At 38.1% G+C, this 19,608-nt stretch overlaps 5 protein-coding genes across 6 annotated transcripts; 1 reads left to right on the top strand and 4 right to left on the bottom strand.

Moving 5' to 3' along the window:
• Window positions 1–536: 536 nt before the first annotated feature.
• Window positions 537–2,507, bottom strand: LOC103840660 (probable carbohydrate esterase At4g34215). Of its 2 annotated transcripts, XR_004455901.1 has the most exons (4): window positions 1,690–2,507; window positions 1,417–1,616; window positions 1,309–1,355; window positions 537–902 (listed from the first exon to the last, which is right to left on the bottom strand). XR_004455901.1 is itself a non-coding variant. In XM_009117205.3 (3 exons), exons 1-2 carry the CDS (start codon window positions 2,287–2,289, stop codon window positions 1,425–1,427), a joined length of 792 nt encoding a protein of 263 aa, XP_009115453.1. In that variant the 5' UTR covers window positions 2,290–2,470; the 3' UTR covers window positions 540–898; window positions 1,417–1,424. The 2 variants fall into 2 exon arrangements, 1 of the variants encoding a protein (XP_009115453.1); XM_009117205.3 differs by lacking the exon at window positions 1,309–1,355 and having other exon boundaries at window positions 540–898; window positions 1,690–2,470.
• Window positions 2,508–2,926: 419 nt separating this feature from the next.
• On the bottom strand, window positions 2,927–5,863 carry LOC103840574 (receptor protein kinase-like protein At4g34220). The gene is made up of 2 exons (XM_009117099.3): window positions 3,816–5,863; window positions 2,927–3,653 (listed from the first exon to the last, which is right to left on the bottom strand). The coding sequence occupies exons 1-2, from the start codon at window positions 5,491–5,493 to the stop codon at window positions 3,091–3,093; spliced, it is 2,241 nt and encodes a 746-aa protein (XP_009115347.1). The 5' UTR covers window positions 5,494–5,863; the 3' UTR covers window positions 2,927–3,090.
• A 1,902-nt stretch (window positions 5,864–7,765) lies between these two features.
• Window positions 7,766–10,996, bottom strand: LOC103840485 (agamous-like MADS-box protein AGL16). Its single transcript, XM_009117024.3, has 8 exons — window positions 10,824–10,996; window positions 10,545–10,736; window positions 9,264–9,342; window positions 8,917–8,978; window positions 8,536–8,635; window positions 8,399–8,440; window positions 8,239–8,322; window positions 7,766–8,135 (listed from the first exon to the last, which is right to left on the bottom strand). The coding sequence occupies exons 2-8, from the start codon at window positions 10,724–10,726 to the stop codon at window positions 7,962–7,964; spliced, it is 723 nt and encodes a 240-aa protein (XP_009115272.1). The 5' UTR covers window positions 10,727–10,736; window positions 10,824–10,996; the 3' UTR covers window positions 7,766–7,961.
• A 2,076-nt stretch (window positions 10,997–13,072) lies between these two features.
• On the bottom strand, window positions 13,073–15,351 carry LOC103840386 (cinnamyl alcohol dehydrogenase 5). The gene is made up of 5 exons (XM_009116926.3): window positions 14,935–15,351; window positions 14,734–14,847; window positions 14,422–14,649; window positions 13,516–13,955; window positions 13,073–13,415 (listed from the first exon to the last, which is right to left on the bottom strand). The coding sequence occupies exons 1-5, from the start codon at window positions 15,021–15,023 to the stop codon at window positions 13,213–13,215; spliced, it is 1,074 nt and encodes a 357-aa protein (XP_009115174.1). The 5' UTR covers window positions 15,024–15,351; the 3' UTR covers window positions 13,073–13,212.
• Window positions 15,352–16,216: 865 nt separating this feature from the next.
• Window positions 16,217–19,245, top strand: LOC103840237 (aldehyde dehydrogenase family 3 member I1, chloroplastic; the record flags this gene model as incomplete). The annotated part of the gene is given in 10 exon segments (NM_001302056.1): window positions 16,217–16,372; window positions 16,533–16,625; window positions 16,723–16,975; window positions 17,048–17,116; window positions 17,202–17,298; window positions 17,634–17,956; window positions 18,038–18,142; window positions 18,404–18,817; window positions 18,899–19,213; window positions 19,214–19,245. Coding segments are annotated over 9 exon segments (1,671 nt in total).
• Between the last annotated feature and the right edge of the window lie 363 nt (window positions 19,246–19,608).

Here is a 19,608-nt window from a genome sequence, read left to right as displayed (position 1 = left end):
GTTGGTGGTCAAATTTTACAGTTGTAGGTTTGAGAATATTTGGAAGGATATACTGTGGTGGCTATGACGTAAGTTTAATTTATGGCACGTGAAAGATTTGCGTTTGTGTGTTCGCAACTGCTTATAGGTGCATTGTTTTTGGTAGGTCGACCTGTCCACAATCTTATAGGTGCATTGTTTTTGGAGTAATGCTTTATACACAGTTGAATTTTCATATGTACAATAAAATATAGTCCAAAATAATATTTTAAGTTTAGCTTTTGTTGAAAATAAAAGAAAAAATATTAGGGATCACGACAGAAACAAACGAATAGTTATTGATTTTTCCAATTTCGGAGGAAAAATACATTCCTTAAGCTTATTCTATGTTTTCAAAATATCAAAATATATATTGAGTATGAACCACTTAACGTGGTCTATCACTTGGGCCTAAAATGATGAAGCGAACAAGCTAGACTATTCCATAGCGGTAAAACCTGACTTTGGTTAATGTTTGGTTCGAAATCAGGATACAATAGAAACAACAACAAAATTGTCCATATGAAACACATTTTATTCAAAATATTCTACAAAGAGCAGCAGATTGTTTAAACGTGACAATGGAGAATAATAATGTGTGCTCTGTAGGTGAAAGTGTTACATAGTTTCTACAATAGAAACAACAACAAAAATTGTCCATGTCCATATGAAACCCATTTTATTCAAAATATTCTACAAAGAGCAGCAAATTGTTGCAACGTAACAACGTGGAATAATAATGTGTGCTCTAAAGGTGAAAAGATTACATAGTCTCTACAACAGTACCATCGCTCAAACTGCATATCTCATTCTGAGAAATGTAGACAAACATTCGCAGAGTTTAAAATACCATCGATCACATTTCTCAACAAGGAATAACCTGAAAAAACAAAATATAGTCAACATCGATTCACAAATTCAATTTCGTCTTCATGTCATGCCAGAGATCATACTAATTCAACATAGTTCACATCTTTTGTGGTTCCTGTGTGAACACGTTGAAACTAACATCAGCTAAACTTTCCTAGACCGCTGTTATTGGACATACAAACTCTACTCTTAAACATGTTTGCCTCCTGATCAGAAATGATTTATATAGCTCCATATACTCATCAAGCTTCTATATAGTTTTAATCTAACTTCTAGCTTCTCTGGAATACACTTCTGTATAATAGAGTGCAACGACACGATCATTTCATAACTTCAATGACAACAGATTCTTAATGAACCAAGGACTAAACATGTGGCTTCTAAAAGATCTTATACCCCCCCCCCCCCCCCCCCCCCCCCCATTGATGTCAGAATCAATCTCTAAAACAAAATAATTGTTCTTAACTCTGAGCATTAATGTTGTACCATTCCATTAGAGAGTCATGAAGCTTCACACTACAAACTTACTTGATAGTCTAGCAGAAGTTGGAAAGGTAAGCTTGTGCTAATGAGAGACCAAGCTGAACTTGAGCCTCAGTGGTCAAGTGAAGATTATCCGGCTTTAGCTGCAATCCTTTAGCATCTACACAGACCACATTAGAAAGTTTCAAACCCAACTGTGCTTCCCTCACCTTATCTATATACCCTCCTCCCGATGTTATCGCCACCTGCTTCAACAAACACATTTTGCATTTTCAAAAAAACATCACATTGTGGAAAAGGTAAACACTCTTGCGTTACCTGAATAATGGGAAGAGAAGGAAGGTTAAGATCATGACGAAGGTTCTTAACCAAACGAGTCATATTCCTCCCGTAACTCTCGGCGTCGTGGATGTCCGACACGTCACTCTCTCCTTGGTACCAAAGCATCGCCTTGATCTCTCCTCCGTATCTCCTACTCTCCTCCGCTCTCTTAACCATCGTCTCGTACAAACGGCTCCCACGCTCCCACTCTTTTATCGCCGTCCCACCGACGGCGCACGGAACCAGCCCGATCACGTCGGAATCCGAGTCGGATCGTTTCCTCACCGCGTTCGCGAACGCCATTCCCGGACCTACGCCGCACACTTTGCCGGTGTCGATGTCGGCGTGGAGCGGCTCACGCGCTTCCTCCCACCGGAGATCTGCTCTCAGGCGGAGGATCGACGAGTCCGGCGAGCATTCCGACGGAACGATTTTGTCCCATACCCAACGGTTTTGGTGGTGGTCCTTGACGACGCCGCCGCGTCCGGCCATGTTGCTTTGTCCGGAGAGGATGAAGATCTGGTTCGGGGGGTTCGGTGGATGGTATTGGATCTCCGGTGACTCCGCGGCGGAGGTTGTTGTAGATCTTCCTTCCATTTTTAGTAACTCTTTGGTGGAGATGTTATAAGAAAAGAAAGTGTTTTTAGACAGAGTTCACCTAGTGTGTGTCTGGACTCTGGAGATATATGCTGTCTGGTCGGAAAAGAGTTTGGTTGGTGGTGATGATGATGATTAGGCGTGGACTTTTGAAACTTGGTTCGGTTAGTTTTTGGTTAAGATTGTAACTCTGGTTCAATTGGTATTAAACCATTTCTAATAGTTCATCTTATTTTCCGATATACTCCAATTGTACTCTATTTTTAGATTGAAAAATAGATTGATGAATTTTTGCTTTATTATAAACAGAAAATAGAGTATAATTTAAATATTTTTACTATAAGTTTTATATGACAGTGAAAAATATATTGAGATTGGAGATGTCCTTACAAATCAAATTGAATTTGGTATAATAGTATTCCCAATAATTTTAACTCTAAAACATAGTGTAGAGTAATTGAGTAAATATGTTCAAATAGTACTACATTTTTATTCTACAATAAAGCCAAAAAATGAATTTATTTTTTCCTTTAAAATTAAGTACTATTATAGTATAAATCAATTTTGAAATAAAATATAGAGTAAATTATTGGAATTGGTCTAATCCGTGTACTGTATCTGTATCTGTGGCAAGTTTAAATGAACAAGGGAGCTTATTAAAGGTGGTTAATTAACTAACCAAAAACACAAAAGAGTAGTTAGAAGGAGATACACAGCTTATACGACAATAGAGTAAGCAACACACAAAGCAAAATCCACTTTCTACAATAACGCCAACGACTTGGGCTTCAAGAAACCAAACTAAACACTCACTTTCTCCAACGCTTGCACTACTTCCTTCATTGACGGTCGCTTCTGAGGCAAGGAAGAGACACATTCAATCCCTAACCTGAAGCACACCATCGCAGCATCCTCATGCCGAGCCACATCGCTTCTTATTGCACCGTCGACTAACCTCAAGAACCGGCCTTTCTCTTCCGCTTCAGAACCGTCTAGTAACTCTGACCACTGATCTACATCTTGGTCGACCGAAAACGTTTTGCCTGTGAGAAGTTCTAATAGAATGACGCCGAATGAATAAACGTCCCACTTGGAGTTTGGCTTCTCGCTTGTACACCGTTCCGGTGGCTGGTAGCACGGTGAGCTCGACGTTGGTGTCATGAGGCGGTCTAGGCCCAGATCGGTGATGATGGGCTCATTCTCAGAGTTTAAGAGAATGTTATTGGGCTTGATGTTACCGTGCACGTGTTTCTTCTCGTTGATGTAAGATAGTCCCCGCGCCATTCCTTTAGCTATCTTGAGCCGCGCCTCGAAAGAAAGTAGGTGTTGCATAGTTGGTGTCGACGAGCTTGCGCTTGACTTAGCTGTTTGCAAAGGAACAAAAAAAGTGTTATAAAGTAAAAGAGTGATGTGCGTATTTTAAAGTGCTAAACTGCGCCGAGTAATGTGCGTATTTTAGTTCGTGCGCCAAATAAAACAGAGTAAACAAAGAAAACAGAGGAAACAGAGGAAACAGAGGAGCTTACTCGCGGTGAAGGAGCCAAGGAGGCTGCCATTGGGAACATAGTCGGAGATAAGAAGCTTCTCGTCGTTTCCCCAGCAGAACCCACGAATCCTAACGAGATTCGGGTGTCGAATCTTAGCTATAGCGCGAACCTCCCGCTCAAAGTCCTTAACTTTCGTCGTCGCACAGCTCTCCGTTTCTATCCGCCGCACCGCGAACGCCGTGCCGTTTTCAAGAACCGCCTTGTACACGATTCTAGTCACGTTGGTTCCCAATACGTAAGCTGAGGCCTTTAGTAGCGTGTCCAAATCCAAACGAGTCTCTCCGTCGACTGTGATTAGTTTAGTCTGAGCGTTCTGTTTCAATCGCCCCCCATCTGTTCGATCAAATGCCTGAACCGTTTGCTGGTTGTTCTCTACGTCGCTCTCTGACGTCGACGTCTCGTCGTACCTTCCTCCGTTGATGCACGAGCCGCAAGACGTTTTAGCGTCTGGTGATTCAGTGACGTTGACCTCAACGACGAAGCTTGGTTTTGATTTCTTGGCTTCGTTTTTGTCAAGGCAGATTGTGAAGAGGCTGAACGTGGTGGACTCTGGGGACCTTCTTCGTTTCCTGACTTGGTAAACGTAGAGCACGAAGAGGCCTATGATAGCTAGACCAACTATGTCCGCAACAATGATTCCGGCGATGGTGCTTGGCTTCAGCTTGCTTTTCACCGTTTGGTTTGGTGACTCTGTTGAAGAGTTTGTTGGAGGAGCTGAGCTTCTTGGCTTGACAGCTATAGCCGGGGAAGTGTTTTCAGGTATGTTTGGAGGGTTTGAGAGAGTGGAAGGTATTGAACAAAGGGTCTTCAACGGCTTCCCACACAGCTCTGGATTACTGGAGAAAGCCTCAGCCTTTTGGTTGAGTAGAGAGAGGGAGGTTGGGATTGGGCCTGTTAGGTTGTTGAAGGAGAGATCGACTGTAGCGTTTCCTGGAAACTTTGCTGCAAACCCTGGAGGAATCTCGCCGGAGAGTTTGTTGTGTGATAAGCTCAAGTAATGCAGGCTTCTCCCTCCCAAGTTCTGAGGAAGAGAGCCGTTCAGAAGGTTTGAAGAGAGGTCAAGAACCTCTACTGCTTCGAAACCACCTGGAATGTCACCTGAGAAGGAGTTCTTTGACAAGGAAACGGCCGTTAAATTCTTCAGAAGTGAGAGGCTGAGCGGTATTTTTCCTGTAAATGCGTTAGCTGAGAGGTTCAAGAGCTGGAGGTTTGTGTCACTGCTGATACTCGTAGGCAAATCACCAGAGAGATTGTTGCTTCCAAGGGAGATAACACTAAGCTCAGTAGCATTGAAGACCGAGTCCGGGAGTGACCCGTTGAAGAAGTTGCTGGATAGATCCAAGATCCTTAGATGCGGAATGAAGAACAAGTCCGGAGCGATGGAGCCAAGAAGGTGTTTGTTGGGAAGTACCAAGCTTGTGACTCTGAACATGTCTGGTGTACTGGGCTTCCCAAGCTCTGTGCATGTGACACCTGTCCACAAGCATGGTGTTTTATCGTCATAGTTCCAGTTGCGTAGAACGGAGAGAGGGTCACTGAGGATAGAGTATTTGAAAGATAGCAGAAGAACACCATCAGCGTTAAGAGCTTGGACTTGTGTGGGGACTAGAAGGTGGAGGATGAATAATGAGAAGAGGTTGCTTCGGTTGAAAGTCATGGTTTTTTCAGTTCTAGGTGTCAACCTCTCTTATCATTACCTATATGTGTATTCATAAGAGAAAGAGAGAGAAAAGATAGAGAGAGGTTGAACCACTTCAAGTAATAGTTGTTCTGGTAACCAAATCTATGTGTTATTGGAGCAATCTCTGAGATGGTGAAGGAGAGGAGAGAGAGGTAATTTTAATGAGCCGGAGTTGATGAAAGAAGCTTTTTGACTAGACATGGGGACAAGGTGTAGGAATCAATGATTCTGGATCACTATTCATCAGTGTAAAAATGTAAAATGAGCAGCTCTCATATATTTAGTAGTATTTATTTTATTCAACCAGAAAATATAAAGAAAAGCAATTCATGGGAGACAAAATAATTATTACTGTTTGCTTTTGGTTGATCCATGGTTTACCAGAAGAAATAAAAATAGCACTTCATGAGGTTTCCAACATGTGAAAACAAACCAATATGTGTAAAGCTTTTACTTTAGTAGAAACCATACAGTATATTTGGAAAATGCGGTCCGTAGATAAAGTTGTTAAGGACTAATCACCGACCGTGGTGATTAAGAGTAGTAGTACATATCTGATCTTGGTGATTATGTTTTTTTAATGTACTACTTTGTCCTCTCAGCAGAAGTTAAAAATAAAATTGATTAGGTCTAAACAAAGAGGTTCGTTCGTGTGAAGTGAACACCATTCATAATTCGAAGACAAATCAAGGGACACAAAACTGACATGTCAGTTATCCTCATCTTTAATTTATTTCTTTGAAATAAAATATCATAATAACAACAAATTATTTTAAATGAAAATTGACATTGCAGAGTTTGACTGTTATGTAAAATGTTCACATGACAAACCGAGTCTTCAGGAAAAATCGAAAAATTGAAATTATTCCTTAGTCAAGAAATATTCCTAATAGTAACAAAGAAATTAGTTTGTCATATCATATGCTATAGAATTAACCCTTTTACAAAAAAAAAAAAATATGTAAATGAGAAGCCAAGAACGTGATCAAAGAAAAAAGGGGTTTGGGAAAGAAAACAGGAAAACCACGAGTGTCTCGACTAATGGCCGCATCACTTTCTGTATATAGACCGTAGGCGAATAGATACACAAAGGGTCGAGTGGTCCATGTTATTTGGTTTCGTGTGAATTAAGATTCTAACGAGAGAAAATAGAGGCCAGAAAAACGATAGTGTTGTCCAAGAGATAAGTGGCTAAACAGTTTGGTCTATAATATATCAAAGAAAATTGTAAATAGAAAGATATACAATATCTGGTATGTGGATCTCGCAGCACGATACCACATGGTTTAGACACAAGCATATAAGAGTTATGTAATTATCAAAAGCTAAAAACAAAGTCTTTTTTTTTGAGCTAAAAACAAAGTCATAAACTGAATCCCAATGCATAAGATGTATCATAAGATGTTACTTCTTAAATTTTATTTTATTCGCTTATAGGATATAATAATATTCATGACCGGTTTGTTTAGTTGACTGATATAAAATTCACTGAAGAAATTTCAGAGGGTACTCATTAAAAATGTCACATGTGCAATTATAAAAGGTTCAGTTCCCATCGATATGATGGGGATTAATCCTAGTCTATTTTCTAAGCGCACAGGATAATATTTTGGATGCATAAGTACAAAAATACAAGAAAATCAAGTATATCAATCTGGTGGCGTTCGACATGACGATCACGGGTTGATGTCGTTACTCTCTTGTATTTTATATTCCCTTTCTGTTTTTATTTTACTGATATGTTTACTTTCAGCTCTTTCTTAGCCGAGTGCAAGTGTCTCCTCTAGCAAATACTATTTGCGTCTTGAGTGGCAATGACTTTATTGTACTTTTTAGATTAAAATCTCATCATATATGATTCAATTAAGTTTGTTTTCAGATTTGGTCCTTTAAATTAAAAAAATAAACTATTTTCTGTCTTAGACATTCAGCCATACTTAAAAATAGAACTAAGATAAACCAAAAGAGCTTTTGAAAAATTACATTCATTGAATGCATTGTTTTTATTGTCGGAAACAGATAAGCCCATGTGAACTCCTTACCATATTCACACCACAATGTCGTAGGTCTGTGGCCCATTTTATCACCCCAAAACATTGGATTACATTACATGTGGTAACGATAAATAGATTAATCTTTACACAAAAATAAATATCTTAGAGAAATTTGACTACAACTTATAGATAGACATATGAAATAACGAAAGTTTTGATTATACTTAAAATTATTTTTGACATTTCTAGGAACCTAAGAAAGAACACTACGTTTTTTGACCATCGCACAGTACATACCTAAACGTCAAACCAGAGTTCTTTGCTGAGAGAAATAAGTAAAACAAAACAAAAATACAAAGCTGGTGTTTTGATCGAAAACATTACAATTTGCTCATGTTTTTTTTTTGCTCATGCAGTGGCAAGCTGCTACAGTTGAAATTGAATTATATATTATGAAATGAAGGAGAAATAGCTTAGTTGGATAGCTTTTGAGTGCGTCTCATCATGCTGCAGCGGTTGGCTGAGCTGAAGATGAACATGTTCGCTCGAGTTATCTCTCATGCCTAGACCATTTGTGAGAAGAGAAATTTTCTCTGAGCTTTTCACACCCTCAACCTCTGAAACCTGCAAGTGGTAGCCATATCACATTATCCTCACAATTCATAAGAAAACACATGTTGCAGCTTTTTTTCAAAGACAATTTTGCTCCCAAAAAAACAAAGATTACCTTCTTATGTAACTCCATATTCTGTTGTCGCATTAGGTTTAGTTTCTTGTGGAGGTCTAAGTTCTCTTGGTGTAAGAGATTCCCCTGCTACCAAAAAATATAAGAATTAGCACTGTGGAAATGTCTAATAATTTCTATATTCGAGTAATCAGATTCCCACCTCGCGGTTAAGCTCTTGTATTTCTTCTAGTAACATTTGATCCTACAAGTGTGAGAGTAGAGTACAGTTTTTACTTCTTTTTTCCAATCGTTAGATGAAAAAGAAAAATATCAACATATATGTCACAATATCAATACCTTTTTCATTCGTACATCATGAAGGCTCAGTTCAAGCTGATTCTCCAGTTTCTGTAAATCTTCCACACTTAGTCCAGAGAGCTCTTCCCCCATCATTTGCCTGCCAAGTACAAGCTCTTCCTCCATCACTTGTGAATATGCAAACTTTTTCCAGAGTAACTATATATACAGTGGTGATTTTGGAGAAGATATCCAGCATCATGGTAAAGTCCTTAAGAGGTGGTAAATCATTTTGGAATTTTTATTTTAACAACGACGTTCCCATTATAAAAAAATGTAAATGCTAGGACAGTTTTGCTTTTCTGCAGACATTTTAGTACATCGTTCCGTGTTCTAGTTTGTTAATATCGAGAGTGTTTGACGAGGATGCAAAACACATACCGGTGGTTTTCTTGTAAGCTGTGTAGCTGTCGCTTTAGAATCGCGGCCTCCTTTTGCCAAAACTATTAACACATCAGAATTATTTTCAGGTGATTGAATCTGAGGAAATAAACTTTTGTTTTTGGTTTTGAGATTGATATGCTAAGTGCTAACAAGTCTAGAATGGATTCTTTAAAAAATGAAAAATGCAGTATAGTGAATGTAATATGATGGTCAGGTGTCATAACTTGTATGTGTGTGTGTGATATAGCAAAACCTACTTCCAATATGAGCTCAGGATCAGCTTGAGAGGTGTCAAAATTTGAAACATGATAGTGAAGCTGTAATAGACTAAAAGCACCAAGTACCTTGATTTCTGAAGCTGGGTTGATTTCCGAACTAGTTTCACATTTGGCCTCGCTGTATCTATCTATTATCGATTTCATGCTGCCAAACAAAAAGAAGGTAAGTTGTATATCTGCAGATACTACTGATTCTGATATCTAATGGACTATTGTGATCAGCTTTGCAAGTTATGAATTAGAGAGACATGGATGGTTTAACACCATTTATTCTGATATCTAATGGACTAAATCTCATGGATGAACTCTTTTGAAGATACATTTATTTCTGACGATATTTTTACTTTATAGTTTAACTTCAGTTTTACTCTAAGGAAGACCTCCTAATGTAGAAAATCAGAAGGGACTAATTTTTCCCAACAAAAGAAGAAGAATATACTCTTTATAAACAAATAAACAATGACCAACTTGAATGTAGAGTATTAAAAATGGGGTGGTTTTATACTTTTATTTCCCAATTGGGATGAATTAAATAGGAAAACTTGAGTATGGATGAGAACGAAAGCAGAAATGATACCCCCACTTATTCAACATTAAAATCATTATAGGTACATCCAACCCACCAACAACAAGTTGCTAATAAAAAAAAAGTAAATAGCTCAATAGACTATTCTTTCTAGCCAAGAAAACATACAAAAAAGATGTGGTGATTAGCGACAGAGTTAAGAGTTTCTTGACCCATATGAACCACTAACCACTTTTTATTCCATTCTTAAAACAGTTTTTACCAAATTTAGTATTTTTTGAGAAACACTACAAGTCCCCCTTCCTATCTACGCATCAACCACAAATCTACATCATTTCTAGTCATATCCAATCCTAAATCCATTTTGACTTTTGTCATGTCCTGCATCTCAATAGCAAACACACATGACATACAAACCCATAAACACAATCTCATAATTCCGTTACAAAGCCTGTAATCTATGAATCTCAAGCAAACTGTATTGGCTTTGTATATTATTTTTTTCAAGCCAAGTCATCTAGATAGTCAAACCAACCAAGTCATAATACCAATTTTCAGCTTTGAGGTTTCATTGTCATATAATATGAATCAAGGTAAAATAATGCTGCTTACGTCATCTTCAGGGATGTGCACACAATCAATTGAATTTTCCAGATAACAACAAAAATAACTAGAAATAGAATGGAAGCAATTTGGAATTGGTTTGTGGTCAACAAAACCGGATGGATCATGGGTTAGATTCTCTATTCAATCACACTGGACCAACACCACAAAAAGTCAACCAAACATAGAACAAAGGAAGAAAAGGGAAGGGTATATACCTGGAGCTGGAGAACTCGTAGAGCCTGCCGGTGCTGGAGAAGATGATGACACCAACCTCAGCATCGCAGAGAATCGCAAGCTCCTTGGCTTTCTTCAAGAGTCCGTTCCTTCGCTTGGAGAACGTCACCTGACGGCTCGTCGAGTTATCAATCCTCTTGATCGCGATCTTACCCCTTCCCATTTCTTACAACCTTTAATTCAATAAACTCAAAAACATGGTCAAACCATCGCCAGGGCGAGATATTTCAATTAAACTAAGAAAAATCGAAATCAATTACCTTTTTCCAAATAAGAGAAAACAGGTCACGCGAGATCTAGGAAAATCAATTTGGGTTTTATGATCGAAAATATAAATAGAAAGAAAGAGACAGAGGAGAAAGCAGAGAAGCGCCCACAAAAGGAAAGAACATATGTTTATGGTTAGTTTGGGAATTTTAGGGCAAAAGTCTTCTTACTATATAAAACATAAGACCATCTTTATCCCAGTTTCTTAACATGGGTTTTAAAGAAAATAAGTGAATTAATTAAATCAAAACTAAATAAAAGGGTGATAACCGATCCTTAATTCATGATTTTGGTGATCGATCATAACAAGGGTCCTTAAACCACTTGTCAGCAAACTGGAAAATTTGATTTTTTTTTTCTTTTTTCTTTTTTCTTTTTTCTTTTCTCTTTCTTTTCTTTCTCTCCTCCTCTCTGTCTTCTCCGTCAACGATTGCTTGTGTGAAGGGAATATCTCCTCTCTTCAATCGCCATTCCTTTGCCTTCTGTGCTCAAAGGAGCCTTCAAAATCGTCGAAGGTCTCGTCAGCTCCGCCGACGGGAACCGAGGTTAGGGTTTTCTCCGTCTGATCTGATGAAATTTTCGATTTGGATTTGTTTGTGTATTGATCTCATTACGAGTCTAGATCTTGTGTGTAATTGTAAGTTGGCTCCCATGTATGGTTTAAACAAGCTGAAGAAACAGCAAAGAAGCTAGATTTGGATGGATTGGTGGTTATCGGTGGAGATGACTCCAACACCAATGCTTGCCTCCTTGCTGAAAACTTCAGGTAATCAAGATCTTGTATTAGTTTGGTTGTGATTTGGTATAAGTATGGTCTCAAGGAGCTTTTGAGAATGCTGTTACGGCTCTGTGTGTTTATTTAGTTCATATGAGTTCTGGAAGATTTAGTGTTGGCTTTTATGTGATTGCAGATGAGATTGCAAAGTTGTTTCAGACCAGGGTCTATATGGTCAGCCCTCTGTCTCAGTTGTACCAGACCAGAGTGCTGCTTCGTCGGGACAGAAGCTGAAGATCGGTGTTGTTCTGTCTGAAGGTCAGGCACCTGGTGGGCACAATGTCATCTTGTTGTTGTGTCTTCTTGTTGTTGGGTCAGCATTCTTTCACTAAACCAAAGTCATCCATTTTCTCTTCCTCTCTTTAATTATCATTCACTCTTTTTTTTTAAGAACTCTCAAGTTAAGAAACTATGAATAGAGGACAAAAAGTTAGTTGTTTCTTAACTAAATTCTTAACACACATTTAATACTAAAAAAGTGATAAGAAACTCTTATGGGGTTATAGGGATAATCATGCTCTAAGATCTCTTGTCATATCTTGACACTTGGCATTCTATAAGTGGTTTATTTTGACATTATAATATTGTTGTATCGTACAACATTAATAAAGTAGCACCCTTTTTGTTTTATTTAAAAGAAGAAAAAATGTATACGCTACGAATAAAATAAATAGATAAACCCAATAATTGTGAGAAACCCAAAGTAGAATTATTTATTTTCAAATAATTTTAATTTTCTCAAACCAGAAAGAGTGAAAGGAATCCCAGAATCCCGACAGAGACGAAAAGCACCCAAAGATCAGACATACAACACACGTAGAGAATACGAAAGCAGACCAGATCTTAGATGAAACAGGACTTAGTATTCGATCCAAAATTAAGGTTGTCAAACAGGGGAGGTTAAGGATCAATTATTTACTTAGAGTGGTTTAAAGAAGATTAATTAACAAAACAGGTTGAATTAGACAACAAGGCCTTCTGCTCAGCTCCGTTCTTCTTTCATACTCACCAATCACTACAAATTGTTATAGCCTTGTAGCCCATGTTGGGCCCATTTTACCTCCCAGTTCAAGGCGCAAGGAGAAATATCCCACAGAGGAAGAGAGATGATGCTGATGATCTCTAACTTTAAACCTTTAAAAAACTAAATATAATCGCTGGGCGCTCTCTGGTCTGTTCCAAAAGAAGCTCTCACGTTTCACGTAGCACTTAAACGTGTGTCTTTTATCTACCAACTACGCATTGGGACTAATCTGCACCTAACCTGACCATGACATCACCGAACTTGTAAATCAAGTTTAACACTCACCTCGTGTAACATGAGTCATGTTCCTCAACCACCACATGATTAAAACAAATATTATCTTAGTCAGTTTTGGTCCGAATAATATTGTTTCTTTTATCGTTGTCCGTCTCCAAACGAAGGGCTCAAGGCTAGTAACTCATAATTAAAAATGCTCAAACAAAGACGTTTTAATTCCAATAACATTATTATCCTTTCACATGAAAAGAGTGATATAAGTCATATTAAATGCCACATTCAAAAAGAAAACGGCGTAAATGGGTTTGTAAAAGAATTAAACTGGTGATTTAGTTTCAAAAGTAATTCAAGCCTCGAGTCTGCTTCCTTCGACATCAACCACGAACCTATAACGCACATCGTTCTTCTCGAGTCTCTCGAGCGCAGTGTTTACATAGTCCATTTTCACAACTTCGATGATAGAACTTAAACCCTTTTCTTTCCAGAACTCAAGCATCTCCTCAGTTTCCTTCATGCTCCCTATGAAGCTCCCAGTTATCATTTTCCTCCCTAATTAAAATCATCATCATACCCCAAATTAATATTCCTCTAATATCACAACCATTAATGATGATTCAACTAATTAATGTTTTTTTTATCATTGACTCACCAATCATAACCATAGGACTGAGAAACTGCAACGGATTGTTGATGACTCCCATGAGTATGAGTTTCCCATCAAGCCTAAGCAGAGACAAGTAAGGCTCAAGTGCATGATGAACAGGGACCGTGTCTATTATGTAATCCATTGAATCAGCAAGTTCGTTCATCTTCGACTGGTCGGATCCGATCACGTAATCATCGGCTCCAAGATCTTGCAAAGCCTCTTCTCTCTTCTTGTTTGATGAGCTTATGACAGTCACATGGTGCCCCATTGCTTTGGCGAATTTCACACCCATGTGACCAACTCCACCTAACCCTAGTATGCCTCCCCTTAGACCTGGTTTCTTCAGCCCAAAGTGGCTCAGTGGACTGTACACCGTCACACCGGCGCACAGTAGCGGGGCTGCCTGCTCAACCGCCATTCCTTCTGGAATCTTCACCACAAACCTGAACACAATTAGACCAACCTTTAGCCATACATACCCTAAGTTGTTGCACAAGAAACCAAAAACTAAAGATCCTGTTTGAAAATCGTTTGTTATTTAAAAATATTCAAGTTCATACGCATAGAGTATGCTGGAGATATCACACATTATAAATATATATATATATATAAATAAGTGACTTGGATCAATCCATTTACAGCCAATTAGTTTTAATTTGGAAGACCTTCGTTTGTATTTTAAACAAAACATTTATTAATTATTTTTAAAAATCTTTATTACTAGACTGTATATGAAAACCAAGACTAAAGATCATGAGTTCTGTAGTATAGAAAACCATAAAAAAAATTTGATTTCAGTTTGAACAATCAAAAGCAATTACCAAAAATCTAACAAAACCTATATTAAAGATCATTAGTTATGTAGTATGGAGAATATCATAAAGTTCTTTTTGAAGGAAATAAGTTTACTTTTGGTGAACCACAGTGGCTTTAGCAAAGCCACCTTGTGTAGGCTGACCATCGATGTAAACATCGTTGTAACTCCATATTTTCTTGGGACAATACTGTTCGAGATCCCTCTCGCAGGGGCTACAACCACCGCAACATCCAACGAGACAACCAACTCCAACTATATCCCCTACGGTGAACTTACTCACACCTGATCCCACCTCTACTACTTCCCCTACAACCTCGTGCCTAGAGAGCATCAACATGAGTTTTAAGATTCTATTATATATTTATTTGGCTATATATCTAAGGAGAAGAAAGAAGAAGAAATACCCAGGAACCATGGGGTAGTTAGACGTGCCGAGATCGTTTTTAGTGTGATGGAGATCGGTGTGGCAGATTCCACAGCATATGATTCTTATGTGTACATCCTCTGGTCCTGTCTCCCTGTAAGAATATACGTTCAAATTCAAACCCAAATGATGAAACTGATAACACATAAAGATTCAAAGATCAAAAGAAGAGAATATAAACCTGAGAGTGTAAGTGTAAGGAGAGAGTATCCCAGATGGGTCTCTCGCAGCCCAGCCTATTGTTTTCCTCTCCACCTCCATTCTCCTCATTCTTGATTATCTTTCTCTGTTTCTAATGCTTCTTGGTCTTTTTTTGCACGCTCTTGAAGATTATGAGTGTGCATTATTAAATATATAGATGTAGAGAAAGTTGGAAACGTAACGCATGCGTATGTATGTGTTATAAAATAATTGGTGTTTGTGCATTAGCGTACATTTGGGTGGCTATTTTGGTGTATATTTGTTGACAAATTTGTCAAAGTTTTTGAAATCTTTAGTCGCTGTAATAACTTCTAGAAAAGAATTTATGTCTTCTCTTTCTGTTGTAAAGTTCTCATTTATCATCATTTATGTGAGGAATTATATGAATTGTAGAAGAAAAGGTAGAAGAACTTGTCAGCTTTAAAAGGAAGAAACTCACCCATTCTGATACAGACAGCTATAGGGTCCATGGGAGTCGGTGAACAAAGTACAAACACTGTGTGTGGGAGGGGGGGGGGGGGGGCTCCACGTGTTTCTCGGTTTAAAACTAAATGTATAAACTAAAGAAAATGAATAAAATGTTTTCTACTATGTTTGTTTCCTAAATCGCGTGTTATCTACTGTGTATAAATTGTTTTCTGAACGTGTTATATCAATAGCCATCACCTCTGCAGTTCTACCTTTCTATCTACCGGCCTCCTTGACAAGTTGTTCTCCTCTCTCTCTCTCTGTTTTGTTTTCTTTTTCAGTTGGGTTGTTGTTTCTTGCATAATAAGTTGTTTACAACATTGGAAAAATCAGAAAATGGTATAAATTTTAACATTTTACCGAAAAAAAAGAAGCTGAAGCATCTAACTGTATAGTAGTGTATATAGTATGATCTGAATAGCTCGGAAGATGCTTCCATCTGTTTGCATGGTGTGGCAACGATTTTAGTTTCAAAGGCTTTAGTAATGGGCTCATGTAATTGGGCCTAACACTCAACTGAAGTTTAGTAATGTTTCTAAGGCCCATACGAATTATTATTTCGGTATGAACCAACGAATCGGCGAGTTATGATAGGCGGATTATTCGAACCGGTACAAAGACCAATGCTCCACGAACCAAGGGGACCGTCGAAATCGATTAACCAGAAACAGAACATGTGCGAGGCCGTTATCGCATTAAAACGTTACGCGGACTTGTGGCTGTAAATGGGTCCAACGCTTTTAACACACACAACACACACTCCTCTTCCACACGTCTCTCCTCGTATCACCACAAGCTTCAGCTTCTCTTCTCTGATTTGAAAAAAAAAAAAAAACAGCAGCAGCAGTGTCTCCCCTATTTGTCTGAAACAAAGTTATGACGAAGCTTCTAAAGATCAATCATCATCATACCATTCCTTTTGCCGGAGGGCTTTATCGTACTACAACCAGGTACTTAAGTTATACATTGAAACTTGTTGTTGACCGGAGTTACAGGAACCAAGAGTCCGTTTGGTTGTGTTGTTCTGGAAACAAAGTTTGTCTCTTTCTGTCAATTCTCGTGTTGGGTTTCTCATTTTTAGTAAAAAGAAATCGTCTTTCTTACTTTCAGATCAAATGTTGCTTCCTTGGCATTGGCAACGTCACCCTTTCAGTTTTCTAGTGGATATTGCAGCAAAACTTGCATCCCTTCCCGCTTGAAACTGTGAGTACCCTTTTTAATGTGCAATTGCTGTTAGTGGAACCATTATGCAAATGTACTTTTAAGTCTCTCATGTTGCGTGTTTTTTTTTGGTTTATAGAGTCAGTAGTACTTGCTATGCAACACTATCTGCTGTTGTAAAGCCTCAAGAATCAGCCTTTGATGGAAAGGAAGCAGCTTTGCTTGTAGACGAGCTCAGAACCAACTTCAACACCGGCAGAACAAGGAGCTACGAGTGGAGAATCTCCCAGCTTCAGAACATCGCCAAGATGATCGACGAGAAGGAGAAATGCATCACCGAAGCGTTGTATCAAGATCTTTCCAAACCTGAGCTTGAAGCTTTTCTAGCTGAGGTGTTCACATTTACTTTCACTTTGATACATTCCGTGTTGATCTATTGTTTAAATCACTCTTGTTTTCATCAGCTGTCCAATACAAAATCATCATGTATGCTTGCAATCAAAGAGCTGAAGAACTGGATGGCTCCTGAAACGGTAAACTATTAAACTGTTCAAGCGTTTGCTGCTGAGTCTAAAACCACTTTGCCTGAATCCTGATGTATGCTTTGGTTCCTTTCAGGTTAAAACTTCTGTGACAACCTTTCCCTCATCTGCACAAATAGTCTCAGAACCTCTTGGAGTTGTTCTTGTTATCTCAGCCTGGAATTTTCCTTTCTGTAAGCTCAAACATTGCTTTTGAAACTTTGAAACTTTCTCTGACTAAACACACTAGTTAAGGAACAATGCGATATAGCACGGAAACTCATTTTAGACAAAAGTATGTCACATTTTATATAATTAGTTTTAAAGAAATACATGTGTTACAAAATTATCTTCTATAGAGCTATATTTTGTTTATAGATTGGTTGTTATAAAATTACAAATATGTTAATATCAGTTAGTAAAAACATACACATTAAAGTTTCTGTGAGAGTTTTAAATTATTATCCGTGAACTTATTTTATTAAAAATATATATCAGTTTGTAAAATTTATACTTTTATTGTTTGCAGTATTGTCGGTTGAGCCAGTCATTGGAGCTATATCAGCTGGTAATGCAGTTGTTCTAAAACCTTCTGAAATCGCTCCAGCGACATCTTCTCTTTTAGCAAAGCTCTTTAGTGAATACTTAGACGAGACAGCAATCAGAGTTGTGGAAGGCGGAGTCCCTGAAACAACTGCACTGCTTGATCAGAAATGGGACAAGATCTTCTTCACCGGTGGAGCAAGAGTTGGTCGCATTGTAATGGCTGCAGCTGCTAAAAACCTTACACCAGTCGTCCTAGAACTCGGTGGCAAGTGTCCAGCGCTTGTTGATTCAGATGTTAATCTACAAGTTAAGATCAGCTTCCACTTCTAGAGCATTATATATTCAGGTTACATTACTCTAAAACAATGAGTTGTTTGTGTTTGAAAGGTTGCTGCTAGGAGGATCATAACAGGGAAATGGGCTTGTAACAATGGACAGGCTTGCATTGGCGTTGACTACGTCATCACAACAAAAGATTTTGCACCAAAATTGGTAAAAGCTACTCCGTCCCTCTCCGTTTTATTTTAATTGTGGTTTTAAGTTTATGCACACAAATTAAGAAAACATTTAATTTTGCATATGTTTTTCAAAATAAAAACATTATTATCTATACACTCAAGTATATTTCAACTAATAGAAAAATAAACTAAAAAATATTGTTAATAAATTTTGTATTGAAATTCGAAATTGAAACGGAGGGAGTATACTCTTATTTGTTTATCAAGCTTGCTGATGCTAACTAAAGCAGTGCAGATAGATGCTCTGAAGACTGAACTGAAGACATTCTTTGGAGAGAATCCATTAAAATCCAAGGACGTGTCACGGATAGTGAACTCTTTCCACTTCAAACGCTTGGAGAGTATGATGAAAGAGAATGGAGTTGCTAACAAAATTGTTCATGGAGGCCAAACAATGGAAGATAAGCTAAAAATATCTCCAACGATACTTGTTGATGTGCCGGAGGAGTCTTCAATGATGCAGGAAGAGATATTCGGACCGTTGCTTCCTGTGATTACCGTATCAAAGATTGAAGATGGGTTTCAGGTTATACGGTCGAAGCCAAAGCCTTTGGCAGCGTATCTCTTCACAGACAACAAAGTGTTGCAGAACCGGTTCGTGGAGAACGTGTCTGCAGGAGGAATGGGCATCAATGAGACCGTCTTACATGTAAGAGAGAACGTTTGTTTTCAACCATACAAAATAGATGCTAGCTCTTCACTTCAAAGATGGTCTTGTTTTTCACTGCAGGTGACTTTGAAAGATTTACCGTTTGGAGGAGTTGGGGAGAGTGGGATTGGGGCTTACCACGGTAAATTCTCGTATGAGACGTTTAGCCATAAGAAAGGAGTTCTTTACAGGAGCTTTGATGGTGACTCGGATCTGAGATACCCTCCTTACACACCCGAAAAGAAGAGGGTGCTCAAGGCTTTGCTCTCTTCAGACATATTTGGTGCCATTTTGGCTTTCTTTGGTTTCTCCAAGGACTCATGATCACATGTTATTATCACTGAAATTGCTGGAAATTATACAACTGAGAATGATTACGTACATTAAGAGATAAGATCAATGCGAAGATTAGGGTATGAATAAAAATATTACCTCCCATTGAGGCGTGGTTGCATTTGAAAATTATAACATAGTAGTATTGATTGATAATCCATATCAAGCATAGTTAGTTCTTCATCTGTACTAGCAAATGATATGATCGGATTCTAAACTCAAATCACTATGCCGCATGATTTAGTGTCGGAATGGTAATAATAATAACAAAAACGTATAGATACATATAGAGAAAATTTTGTTATTATTAAGTACGATGCGGTTTTGGTCGTTAACTCGTTATTATTCAAAATCTTAAAAGTGACATGAAAACATTTAAGTGTCGAGGCTCCAAAAACAAATGTTGCTGCGGGCTGAAGATGTAAGAAATCTATATAATGCATAGTATTTGGAGTCGT

This window comes from Brassica rapa, chromosome A01, assembly GCF_000309985.2.
Source record: "Brassica rapa cultivar Chiifu-401-42 chromosome A01, CAAS_Brap_v3.01, whole genome shotgun sequence".
Classification (NCBI taxonomy): Eukaryota; Viridiplantae; Streptophyta; class Magnoliopsida; order Brassicales; family Brassicaceae; genus Brassica; species Brassica rapa.
Note: the sequence above shows the minus strand (reverse complement) of the source record. Positions and strands in the feature narration are given on the sequence as shown.

Coding starts and splice junctions, on each gene's coding strand:
- LOC103840574 (XM_009117099.3), bottom strand. CDS start 5,493: ATGACTTTCAACCGAAGCAACCTCTTCTCATTATTCATCCTCCACCTT. Junction 3,654..3,815: donor CCTTGGCTCCTTCACCGCGA/GTAAGCTCCTCT, acceptor CTTTGCAAACAG/CTAAGTCAAGCGCAAGCTCG.
- LOC103840386 (XM_009116926.3), bottom strand. CDS start 15,023: ATGAGGAGAATGGAGGTGGAGAGGAAAACAATAGGCTGGGCTGCGAGA. Junction 14,650..14,733: donor AACTACCCCATGGTTCCTGG/GTATTTCTTCTT, acceptor GATGCTCTCTAG/GCACGAGGTTGTAGGGGAAG. Junction 13,416..13,515: donor CAGTCCTATGGTTATGATTG/GTGAGTCAATGA, acceptor GATTTTAATTAG/GGAGGAAAATGATAACTGGG.
- LOC103840485 (XM_009117024.3), bottom strand. CDS start 10,726: ATGGGAAGGGGTAAGATCGCGATCAAGAGGATTGATAACTCGACGAGC. Junction 8,636..8,916: donor AGCTTACAAGAAAACCACCG/GTATGTGTTTTG, acceptor TGTACTTGGCAG/GCAAATGATGGGGGAAGAGC. Junction 8,441..8,535: donor ATGATGTACGAATGAAAAAG/GTATTGATATTG, acceptor TCACACTTGTAG/GATCAAATGTTACTAGAAGA.
- LOC103840660 (XM_009117205.3), bottom strand. CDS start 2,289: ATGGAAGGAAGATCTACAACAACCTCCGCCGCGGAGTCACCGGAGATC. Junction 1,617..1,689: donor CTTCTCTTCCCATTATTCAG/GTAACGCAAGAG, acceptor TTGTTGAAGCAG/GTGGCGATAACATCGGGAGG.